The following is a 12,322-nucleotide window of genomic DNA, read 5'->3' as shown; positions in this document are numbered from 1 at the left end:
AAGTCACACTCCCCCCTTAAGGGGGTACCTTTTTGGATGGCTAAAGCCATACAACAAAGGCATCATGTGGTACGCTGTGCTCTTCAAAAGTGGACAGAATTTTTTTAAATTTGGTTTCAAAAGTACTGCTTTTGAAGTATTCTTTTATTGGTGGTTTGGTAATTTAAAAACTACCATGTTTTCCATCAATGGATTGACCTTCAACATTAAGATTCTCTTTCAATATTGTCTGTTGAAGAAAAAAAACACCACACAGCGTATTTTGGTTTTTGGGGAACAGACAGAACCAACTAAATTCTTCCCTGTGTAGGGGAAGTTTTCTTGTGTAGTTTCATGCGCAATCTGGGAAGGATTCCAAACTGCTTTTGGAAGCAGCAGCCTAGGAAAAGTCAGGAAAACAGATAGGGGGAGACTGTGAGACAATGATGGGAACAGAGATGGTTAAGGATGTCACATTTTGTGTTCTTATTAGATCATCCCAGTCTAAATCCACCTGATTAAGCCCATGGAAGGTCTTCTCAGATAACTATATTCCCCACCGAAATATTATCATCCCCAGGATAAGACCTTTGAACATCAACATCATTACCTTAGAAAGATGCTCACCTGGTCTTTCTGAAACAACAGTATATTTCCCACTGGAGGACAAACCAAATGATTCTCTAAATGTTGCACGTATTCCAGACCCTGCAGCCTTTTTTGGGACTTCTTTTTCTGATGGTAACACAAAAACATTCATTAGCAGAATATGAATATTTAACCTAGTAATTTTGTGAATGTTAGGAAGTAGGTTCACAGATACAAGATAAAGAACCTTCTTTCTGGGCATCAATAAAGGTTTTCCACAACTGTGATATCCCATTGGAGGGGGATTTTTATATATTTTGCCCAGGAAGTAAAGGATAGGTTAGGAAATAATCTGAACCTTATTTTCTAGAAACAGCAGCAGGTGGAGGGGAAAATCTACTCAAAACTTGGAACTGTATTACACTACATTTTAAAAAAAACCTCACTTTTTACAACCCTGTAGTCCCTATTTGGGATAGAGTTGGGGCGACTGGATGGAGCTGAGCATTTACTGGCTGTGTGCCCTTCTTGATGCCTATGTGGCATTCACAGCAGATTTTTTTTTTTGTGCTCTAGGAGAGAAACATCTGGTGCTTCCTAGGATTGAACTCTCAACCTTCTGAGTGGGAGTCGAGCATCTTCACCACTAGGCCACTAGGCCGCTCTAATATTATCCTACATTCCTAAAAGAAAATCAGTCTATTAAAATTCTCAAAAAAACACTTATTTTGCAGTGCAGAGAGAATGATCCTTCAGTTTGGGGTCAAAACTGCATAGGTTGTATAGATGAGTGAACTGAGCTATACTCACTGGGAAAGCTATTTTTTAATGAAGCACATAGGGTTTTTTTGCAGGGGGATGACAACCGCCCACACTTGAGACTTTCAAAGTGTTCCTTGTACAATACCATTTCATCAGTCGCATTTGGCTGTTCTTTTTTTTTTTCAGAGCCTGCTTACCTTCATTTCTCAGAGAAAACAAATAAGCCGTGTCACCAAGCTTGATCAGCTCACTTGTAGATTCTGAACCACCAGCCTCCAAAGATGGATCAAGCAGCTCTGATGACTGAGAAGATCTAAACAGAACACAATAAATTACAGTAATGTGCTTTTATGAATTGGCCACAAGGTGGTAGAATACATAAGAAGCATCAATTAACGTCTTCAACTGTTCAGAAATTAAGGGGGTTGTTGGCATTATGCTTTTACTTTAACAAAGCAGGTCGATAAAATATTACAAAATAGTAAAAATGTAAAATAGAACCATGACCGAAACACAGTGAGAAAAAGGTTAACTTCAACTTTCTAGTGGAGTACTGATTTTGTGCAGTGCAATGGGTGCCTTCTTTGCTGAGCTAGGCTTCTTTCATGAAAGAAGGTCCTGGGCTGGACATGAATGTAGGTCCTGGGGAGATGTCAGAGAAACCTTGGCTGCACCAGTGTGAAAACTAGCGGCATGAAAGGCCCTGAATGGTACAGTAGTGGCATGTGATATGGCGGTAGGCAGGGCTGTATATGGGGGTAGCTGGCAGGAGCAGGTAATTAGGCGGCCAATAGGACAAAGAGGGAGGGAGGGAGAGAGATGGGCAGCTGGAGAGAGTTCAAGAGGCGGCAGTCCCTTACCTTACTGAGGCTCCGGGCTGGAAAGGGACCAAGCTATGAATGGCTTGGGATGGTGGGTCCTCACCTAGTGCTCCGATTCAGTTAACAAGGCTATCAGTTAACAATGACTGCCAGGATTGAAATAATTAAGCAATGTTGTCATATGACATCATGCTTTGCGATGGCATTGCTTAGCGACAGTAATTCCTGTCCCTATTACCATTGTTAATCGAAGACTACCTATAATTTATTAATTAAGCTACCTTGAGTCTTTCCAATCTGTCAGCCAAATATGTATAACAAGTAAATCTAATTGCAGTGATAAGAAGGTAGCAAATGTTGCTCCAATAGTAATTTTTTCAAGCAACTTGGAAGAGAAAGGGTACATTTTTCCTGGAATTAATGCTAATTCACACAGAACGTGTCAGGCACAGTTATGGCAACCTCTGTCCACGTATAAAATATTTCAAAGGTGCAGCCAACTGTACATGCCAAAGGTGAAATATCTGAAGAGAGCTTGAACAGTTGCGTTATTCAACAAAGTGAAAACCCACTACTTCTGCTGACTGACGGCTGACTGCAATTTGGCAGTTCAAATCCCACCAGGCTCGAGGTTGACTCAGCCTTCCATGGTTGGTAAAATGAGGACCCAAATTGCTAGGGGCAATATGTAACCCACTTAGAGAGGGCTGTAAAGCACTGTAAAGTGGTATATAAGTCTAAGTGCTATAGCTACTAATAAGCCCTTTGTAAGCTAGTAAACCAGCAGGCAACTATGGACCTGCCTTACCCTTCAGCTGAGGGTTGCTCTAGGGAGGGAACTGGGATGTCACAGCTATCTTCTGGTGTCTTTGATTCAGTGTGCTGGACTTCTGTTTCTGCCATCTGCTTAAGACCACCTGTTTATAAACAACACTATTAAAAGCAATAGATACAAAAAATATTGAAAAATAAATTAACACTCTTCCCTCCTATGCATACATCTGTCCTGGCACTTTTTAGAATCTATTGGTCAATGAAATAAAATAACAAAAAAATACAGATAGTCCTTGACCATTCATTTAGTGACCATTCAAAGTTACAATGGCACTGAAAAAACGTACGACCGGTCTTTACAACAGTTGCAGCATCTCCATGTCACGTGATCAAAATCTGGGTGCTTGGCAGCCAGTATGTATTTATGAGACTTGCAACATTAACTTAGCCATATATATCTGGTAGTTGTAGTCAAACCCTTTCTTACAGTTTGCTTCCGAACCGTAGTACTGCAATGTGGCTTCGACAGTTTTGAAAATGCAAACCACATATCGCTTTAAAATAGCTACATCCAAATAGAAGCCATATACTAAAGAAATAAATAAATCCAAACAGAATATTTCTTTAAATACTTATTTTTATTATCTTACTACCATAGTAGGCCAATCCACTGATGGCTACAGCAGAGTACAGGAAGTCCTCGACATACACCATGAATGGGGGCGAGAATTTCCATTGTTAAGCAAGGTGATTGTTCAAGTGAATCATGCCCGATTTTACAACCATTTCTGCCACAGTTGTTAAGAGAACCACTACAGTTGTTAAGTATCATGCAGTCATTAAGTGAATCTGGCTTCCCCCATTGACTTTCCTTGTCCGAAGCCAACTGGGAAGGTTGCAAATGGTAATTGCATGACCCTGGGATGCTGCAACCATTGTAAGTACAAGCTGATTGCCAAGCACCCAAAATTTGATCACGTGACTGTGGGGATGCTATGACAGTTGTGTGAGAATTTATTGTAAGTCACTTTTTCTAGCAGCATCGTAACTTTGAACGGTCAATAAACAAATGGTTAGAAGTTGAGGACTACCTGTAACAAACATTCCATCACATGCTAGTTTTGTTGTATACAGAAGAGATCTCTGTTATCAGTAATCCCTTTCCAATAATTCAAACAAAAGGGTAAGCAATGGAAAAAATATGAATAATCCTCAATAAGCAACATCATCTCCCACACCAAACTCTGGTTGAGAATTGTGTTCAGGGCTGAATGTATATTTGACAAACCCAAAAAGGAAGTGTAGTGACCCACAGATAGATTCCTGTGTCCAGAAAATACATATAAAAAGACTGTTCAATCTTTAACCAGGATTAGCAGGAGCCTCGGTGGTGCAGTGTACTAAAGTGCTGTTAAGTGCTAGCACTTAACTGCCTGCAATTAGTGCAAGTTCAAATCTCACCAGGCTCAAGGTTGACACAGCCTTCCATCCTTTCGAGGTAGGTAAATTGAGGACCCGGATTGTGGGGGCAATAAGCCAACTTTGTATAGAACAACACCACTTGGGGGGGCCAAAAGCCCTAATAAGCAGGTATATACAAAAAAGTTATTGCTATAATGCATTGTAAGCCACCCTATGGAGAAGGGCGGCATATAAATTGGACTAATAAATAAATAAATAAACCAAGGTACAACAGCTTTCACCCTTTGGATTCTAATTACAGGTCTATTTTGCTTACTTTCATAGAAAGATATTTAACCACAAAATATCCATGAAGAGGATGTTACAATTCACTATCCATCCATAAAAATGGCTCTCCATTCTATAATTGGATTAATATATTAATATATTACAATGTGTTGAGCAAAATCATAAACCACAGCCACCCTTGCTGAAATTTGACAACAAAGTTGAAAATTAATATTTTTTTCCCTCTGAAAACCCAGTAAAAAAGATTTATTAAACCTTTGGGGGGATTGTTAAAACAGTCTCCCCTATTAAAAAAAAACCCTGAAGAAATAAGAGCTCAATATAGGTAATCTTCATCTTACAACCATTCATTTAGCAATCATTTGAAGTTACAATGGCACTGAAAAAAATGGCTTACAATGGTCCTTGCACTTATAATCAAATGATCATGATCAAAATTCAGGGGTTTGGCAACTGGTATGTATAGTCGTATGTACATACAACGGTTACAGAATTCCGGGTCATGGTATTGCTGTTAGTGACCTTTGCAGCTGACTTCCGGAAAAGTCAATGGAGGAAAATGGATTTGCTTAATGACCACATGATTCACGTAACAACTACCTTGCTTAGCAATGGAAATTCTGGTCCCAACTGTCGTCATAAACTGAGAACTACCTATATCAGCCTCTCCATCCCCTACAATGTTTTGCTGGGTAATTTCTGTACCATCTGCAGATTTCAGAAACCAACATTCCATTTTTAAAATTTTCTAAGATTCTAAAAACTTGCTTGACCTCATTATAAATTAAAATCAACTTGTATCTTACTAAAATTAAAGAAACCACATTAAGGCTTGGCATAATTTGTAAACCTACCCAATGAAGGCACTTCATGTGTAGCAATCAGAATTTCATATAGGAACACACTTGTCATGTAAATTTCACAAATTGCTTTTATTGAGATTAGAAGGAAATGCACCACACTCTCACTAATTAATGTAACATTTCCTTTTCAGCAAAAGGCAATTTGAGATAATTGCATGAGACACTTTTAACTTAAACATTTCATCTATAATTTGAGTAAAAAACATAATTTCAGTGCTTGCCATATCACTATAGCAAGGTGCATACTGTACATCCAAACAATAAAACATAATTACTTTATAGCAAAGGCTAGGGCAATCAATTAGTGAACCAGAAAATGCTTAACACTAATGATTTAAAAAAAAATTAATTACATCCCCATTTCTTGAAGTAGACATATAAATACTAATAAAAAAAGACATTATTTCTCAAAAAGATAATTTATGGTTTAATAAGCTATTTCGCTCACCATCCTGTTGAGAAGTAGTTTCACTGATTTCTTCTGTAAGATATTCAAGTAAGCCATCAAATATTTCCAAGAGATTCCTAATAGACTCCTTATCTCCTTTCACAATATTTTCCCCTTAATAAAAACAAACAGTATTATCTTAGAAGAGAAATAAAAGGTTGGGAGGATGCAATTGAACTGGGCAAAATTATCAAGTTCTGCTTAAAAGAGCACTCCTGATAAGTGAACCTGCCAACTTAAAACAGTAACTGCATATGTATTAGATTTTATTATGTTGGGAATGCTCATTCTAATGAAGAAAAGCTTCTTTCAGCAACAGGACAACATGCAAAATCAGTTTCTTTCATTCCAGACAACTTTCTCTGCCTAGCCTTCCTCCAAGAAAGGCAAGGCTGAAAGAAAAACTCATCATATAATTCACTATACAATAGCTGCCTCAAATCTGCATTGTCCAAAAAAACCCAGTAACCCAACATAAAAGTTGTAATACCAGCACAACTGAGGCACCAAGTTGAATGGGGGTGGGGGGGTGGAGGGTAATTAAAACCAGAGAATATTATTTCTGTGACTTGTTGAATCAGATCAGTGAAAAACATTAGAACACCATCTAATGGGACACCATCTAATCCATGATATGTTTATGAGTTTTAAAGGCTCATAACATATCCTTTTATTCTTCCCTCTATACCCATGTGCTTTGCCACAAAAGGGATACAATAATTGCTTTTGACCTGCATTTCAGAGTTTTGATGGGGATTGTTTTGCTACTTTGCTAAAATTGCTCTTTAGAGCAATTTACTTATAAGCAAAAGAAAAATAAAATGTCATAAAAAGTATCTAAGAATCTCCATATTGCAAATTTGAATAAAGAAACATCTAGCTTGAAATAAATTTCCATTGACCCAAAGTACGATCGAATGTATATTATCTTAAGACAAATGCCTATTTTTAACCATCTTGTACCACAAAAGTATGGTACATTTTTGCAACTTTTTTTAAATTTATACTCACCAGTTATATGCGACAAGCTGATCTGCAAGTAGTCCAGCGCCAAAGAATCTATCACCGCCTGCACATTATGAATATTGTCTTCTTGGCAAGTAGGAACAGCTATGAAATCTGTTAACAACTTTTTGACATTACTACGGTGCATTACAATATACTATGAAGTCAAATAAATGAACTGTATCTTAAATCTTTTGAAAGCAAGTAAGATTCCACACACACACACACACACACACACACACACACACACACACACAAAAGCTGGCTTGTAGAAATGCATATAATTCTGAAGTGAACAATGAATTATTGCATAGAATGTAAAAAAATATTCCAACATGGTATTATTCTCAAGTCACTATCTGAACATTTTAAAAAGGCCTAAAAATTCTCTTGTCGCCCCTCTGGGTGGTCATAGCCCAGAGTACCAACACTGAGACCCCTTACATTTACTCCCCCTCCACTCTTTCTCTCTCTCTCTCACACACACACACACACCTCACATATATGAGAGACAAAAGATAGCTTATCCACATTATCCACAAATTCAGAATTACTACCTTTGCTACTGCTTTGCTACCTTCTCTGAGGCTCTACTGTAGGAGATGACCAGGCTGAGCCCAAGGACAGGGTCAAGCACGTCATCCGTCTGGAGTCTCTGAAAGAGACCTAAGTCCAGCCCCCCTTGAAGTCAGTTGACTCTTATCAATTTGCCTTTAAGGTTAGTAGATGAGGTTCTTGTGCATAGGATGCATGGAATAAACTCACAGTGCTTTCTGAACTCTTATCTTGGCTCCTGGTTTCGTGTGTCTGACATCTACTTCATTGAGGCTCTACGTTACAGTATAGAGATTATTGTGATTTATAATTTTATCAGATCAGACATACTGATTCCCCGAGAGCGACTCCAAAAATTCCAGATACAGAAGACAGGAAGGGGGAAAGTGTTCGGGAGAGCAACCAGGTCAGGCTGACAAGATAAATATTAAAGCCAGAATTGAGATTCATCCTCAGGGTTTTTATATTTCTGTTTTCCAAACTCAGAACACTTTTCCTTTAAATGCAGATGCAGTGAGGAAAATTAAGCTTAAAAAATTAAGTTATTAAAATCTCAACTACAGATTTATGCCCAAATTATGTAAATATGGAACTGTTACCTTGCTGTAAGGATAATGCAAGATACATGCATTCTTACCAGGGACTTTTTCTCCTAATATTGATTCATAAAGATGAACAAAAACTTCAGCTCCACAGTCAGAGAGGCTATTAATTTGCAGATGTATGTTACATTTTGTCAGAAGATCATTGGCAACGTTGACCCAATCTGTTTTAAAATTACAAGAGAATGTGAAATGTTATGGTTTTAGAAAAAAGCAGAAGATGCATTAGCATAGTAGGAATTCAGAAGACCTCTTTACCAAGCATCCCAATAACATTTTTTTATACTTTTACTAGGATTAAAAATAGAACTCAGCAACTTGAATCCAAATGTTGTAACCAAAATCTAGTAAATCACACTCTAATTCCCACAAATGAAATTGTGATTGTGGGGATATTTAGTTTAGTAAAATTGAATTTCTTCTCCTACCAAATTCTATCAACTTTTTTATTTATATCCTGGAGATTACTAGCAAAATCGGAGTAACCTGAGAACTAAGTATTGTGTTTGATACTTATTGGAAATAATTGTTTTTTTTTCACCATTTTACCCAAATGTCTTTGAATTTGAACAAGAAAAATACAATTTAATTCTTCCATCTATTTTATAAAACAAACCATAATTGTCCAGAAGTTATTAAACTACATCTCACAACGCTTTACCTCATGACTTTTATTGTTATATCAATGTATAAAATACAAATAAAAATAAAAACTGGCATGTCCTAAATTGGCCATCTTTTCACCAGAAGTCCCATCTCACAGTGGAATAGTGCCAAAGGAAGAAGAAGCAAACTATAAGTATTACAAATGTGGCTTTTTCAAAGCCAGCAGTTCTCCAAAGTACAATCCCAATCTGATTTGCCAGACTCTTAGCAACCACATAGCCCTTAATCTGGTTCTTAAATCTACTCAAAAATAATTCCAATAAAAATCAACGAGATCTATTTCAAACATAAGGGTATTTACTGGGTAGGATATTCTAAATCCAGAGCATAATGGCAGTCATGCCATTGTATGGAAGGAGGAGTAAGGAGTAAGAACAGATGGTCCTTCAGCTGTTTTTTCTTACAACCACCTATAACTCACCAAACCACCTCTAGCTAATTACATTGTGTGTAGGTTTTAACCTGGCTCAAAGATTATTCTACATATTATGCAAATATAACTATTATAGTTAGTGGGTAAGTCATGAGCACAATCAATGTCAATTTTGGATAAACAGGTTACACATACAACTTACCAAAACATTTTAAAATAGGGAAATCTATTTTAGAACATTAACAATTCTTCCTGCCTTAATGCAACAGGAGATTTACTTGTGTAATTACTACACTACACTTCAGTCAACAGTATAATCCGTTTCACCACAACCTACTACAGGCTTCGCTTCCTCTCCTCCGTTTTTAAAGTTACTATCCTGCAGGCTGACTTATAGCATGCCAGAGTGTCTTACTATCCTTCCCCCATTACTCCCCGAGAAAAGAGAATGGCCACTAAAACATAAACAGCATCAATATGTTCTTAAACTACACTGTTCTTTAAGCAAGCAACTTTGCTCAAGTCTTGATGCTCATTCACACGTGCGCGGATCTTACGACACGTGTGGATTTTTCTCATCCTAACACGATTCTCCTCGTACGAGGTCCTGAGGAATTGAATTTTTTTTTTTTAAAAAAAAAAGACTGTTTTGTGCAAGGAGGATGGCAACAGGAAAGTGTAAGCAGCATCAAGCCTCTCCTTTTGGGGAGACTGAATCCCACTCCCCAATCCCACCCACCTCTTTCCGCAGCAGAAGCCATTCCGCAACCCTTCACGCAAAAACCGCGCCCCGCAGCCGAAACGCAGGACGCCAAAGCTTCGGCAATTTAAATCCTGCACCGCTCTCCGGACTTCTGCATGATGATTGGTCAGCCAGAAGCGGAAAAGGCGGGACTTCCTTTTGGCTTTACTCTCTTTCCCCCTCCCTCGCCTAATTCAGGATGGGCTAATGCTGTTCAGTTATGCTTCTTATTGTTTATTTTCCGCCAAGATCTGTTTCTACGGCAACGAAGGGAGGGGGCGGATTATTAGCGAAGGCTTTGTTTTTTTAAAGCCCAAGTTCCCAGAGGGGGGAAAAAAAAAAAAACAGAGGCCGCGCGCGCAACGTAAAGCCTCGAGCGGGAACAGGGCGCCGCTGCTCGTATTCTGTTAGTTAGGCTATTTGTCGTGAGCACGCCTGGCTTCCTCCCCTCGCAACAATCTTGTGAGCTGCGGTAAGCTGAGATGCCTGCCCAGGGAGAGTTGTGGGAATCTCAGTATGGTTGACTGGCATCTAGTTTCTCCTGCAAAGATTTGAAACAAGAATTGGCATCCAGGGACAAAAACGCAAAACGCCACACACACATTTGCATTCTTAACCAGCTGTCTGCAAGGAGTATCAATCCTTCCATTCCCCACCATCAAGTCAGAGCTGAAGGAGCTCCTTGGATGAGAAGCGAACGTCGTCAAAGAAAAACCAGAAAATCCAGTTGCCTCTTTAAAAAAAAAAAAAAACACCTTTGGGATAACCATGACCTGGATGATTGAGTATCTCCATCGACACACACATTGTTTCTGAACTTAAGATCATCTGCTCAATTCTATGGCAAAAGCAGCTGCAGAAGCTCCTCTTTCCACCAATTAACCTCTGTGCCCCTAATAAAGGAGAATATTTGTAGCTCAGGGTTGAAATGAGGGGTCCTTGGTGTTCTCTGAACTTGCTTGTTTTCCTGCACACATTTCATTATCCAAACATCATGTTATCTAGTTTGAGTAATGAAATGTCTGCAAGAAAACAAGCAAACTCACAGCGCACCAAGGACCCCACCTAGCCCCTGTTTGGATGTCAAGACACGAACGGGAGGCCTGGGAAAGGCACCCATCCATCAACACAAGGTCAGAAATCGGCAAGTTTCAATCTGAGTTGGAGAATGTTGGAGGTGGGCTGTTTGAACTTTCAGTTTATTCCTGGAAAAGGAGGAATGGTCCTGCGTGAGAAATTGCACTGCCACAACATTAATTTGGAGCAGGAAACAGAAGGGGGTGATTTATTTGATTCTTATTCCCCTGATATCTCAATAAGACAGCTGGAGCAGGAGAGCTGGCATACCTGAAGAACCTAAAGTGTAATATTAACTAAACAGAAAAACATCCAACCTATATACCAATCAATCACCACCCACACCTGACCCCTCACAAGACCCTCACATCACAAGATTCACTTACCACATAAAGCCCTTATAAACAGAAGAACACCGACACTGACACCCTAAATTCTGCTGAAGATGTTACCTAGCCTAGTAACAAAACATTCAGAATCCAACCCACAAGCTTGGAGAATGAACCTCCACTCTCAACAATCAATCTAAATAGAGCTGGAAGGGACCTTGAAGGTCTTCTTCAACCCACTGCTCAAGCAGGAGATGCTATACCATTTCAGACAGGTGGTTGTCCAGTCTTTTCTTAAAAACCTCCAGTGAGGAAGCACCTACAACTTCTGAAGGCAAACTGTTCCACTGGTAAATTAACAATTGTTAATTGTTGCTTAATTGTGCAGAGGGCCCTGATCATAGCTATAAATTGTAAATAAATGTACCATTTATTGCTACAATTGAGGACCTTCTGCATGCCAAAAAAAAAAAAAAAATCGGGGTGTGTCTGTGCGCACACAAAATGCAAACAGGTTCTGTTTTGAATGCTGGAAATGATGACAAACTGTAAAAAAAAAAACCTTGGAATAAAACAAATTCTGGAGTGGAGTGATTTTATGGGAAGAGTTGAGCAAAGCTGGTATAGGGGTTGCCCTCCTCCCTCCCCAGCGCCTGCCCTCATCTGCCCTATGCTAGGTTGCTATTGAGGTCCCACTTCACTCCAATCTTTTGGATGCTTTCCCTCCCTCTCTTAAGCCTTTGCTAGCCAGGCAACGGCCCATGTAGCTGGTTTTTATTTGCATGGTCTCAGAAGCAAAGAATAGGATTTCCGTGCAGCATATCCCACCAACCTGTCTTCTTCCAAGTGTTCACCTTTCCCTCTGTTTGGTGCCCCAGTCCTGTTACTGATTTTCTTGTTTTATTCCTGATACTTACTCCATTCATCCACTTCTGGATGGAATAGCTGTATTCAAACCCAGAACAAAACAAACTTGTTTCGTTCCATCTGTAGGCAGTTCACTGGAAACACTTTTCCTTTCAGACATA

The 12,322-nt window shown here is 39.0% G+C and overlaps 1 protein-coding gene across 1 annotated transcript in view; it reads right to left on the bottom strand.

Moving 5' to 3' along the window:
* Nucleotides 1–10,143, bottom strand: part of CEP95 (centrosomal protein 95) — a 33,043-nt gene extending 22,900 nt beyond the window's left edge. Inside the window, exons 1-7 of the mRNA XM_087886980.1 lie at nucleotides 9,886–10,143; nucleotides 8,143–8,271; nucleotides 6,957–7,064; nucleotides 5,946–6,059; nucleotides 2,959–3,067; nucleotides 1,528–1,642; nucleotides 607–727 (exon numbers count right to left, since the gene is read on the bottom strand). Coding sequence (XP_087743106.1) covers nucleotides 607–727; nucleotides 1,528–1,642; nucleotides 2,959–3,067; nucleotides 5,946–6,059; nucleotides 6,957–7,064; nucleotides 8,143–8,271; nucleotides 9,886–9,907 — 718 coding nt within the window. The 5' untranslated portion in view covers nucleotides 9,908–10,143. The remainder of the gene's footprint in view (nucleotides 1–606; nucleotides 728–1,527; nucleotides 1,643–2,958; nucleotides 3,068–5,945; nucleotides 6,060–6,956; nucleotides 7,065–8,142; nucleotides 8,272–9,885) is intronic.
* Nucleotides 10,144–12,322: the final 2,179 nt, after the last annotated feature.

The sequence above is a fragment of the Pantherophis guttatus genome, chromosome 2 (assembly GCF_059756535.1).
Source record: "Pantherophis guttatus breed Tessera chromosome 2, ASM5975653v1, whole genome shotgun sequence".
Lineage (NCBI taxonomy): Eukaryota > Metazoa > Chordata > Lepidosauria > Squamata > Colubridae > Pantherophis > Pantherophis guttatus.
The sequence above is the reverse complement of the archived record's forward strand: the minus strand, read 5'-3'. Positions and strand labels throughout refer to the sequence as shown.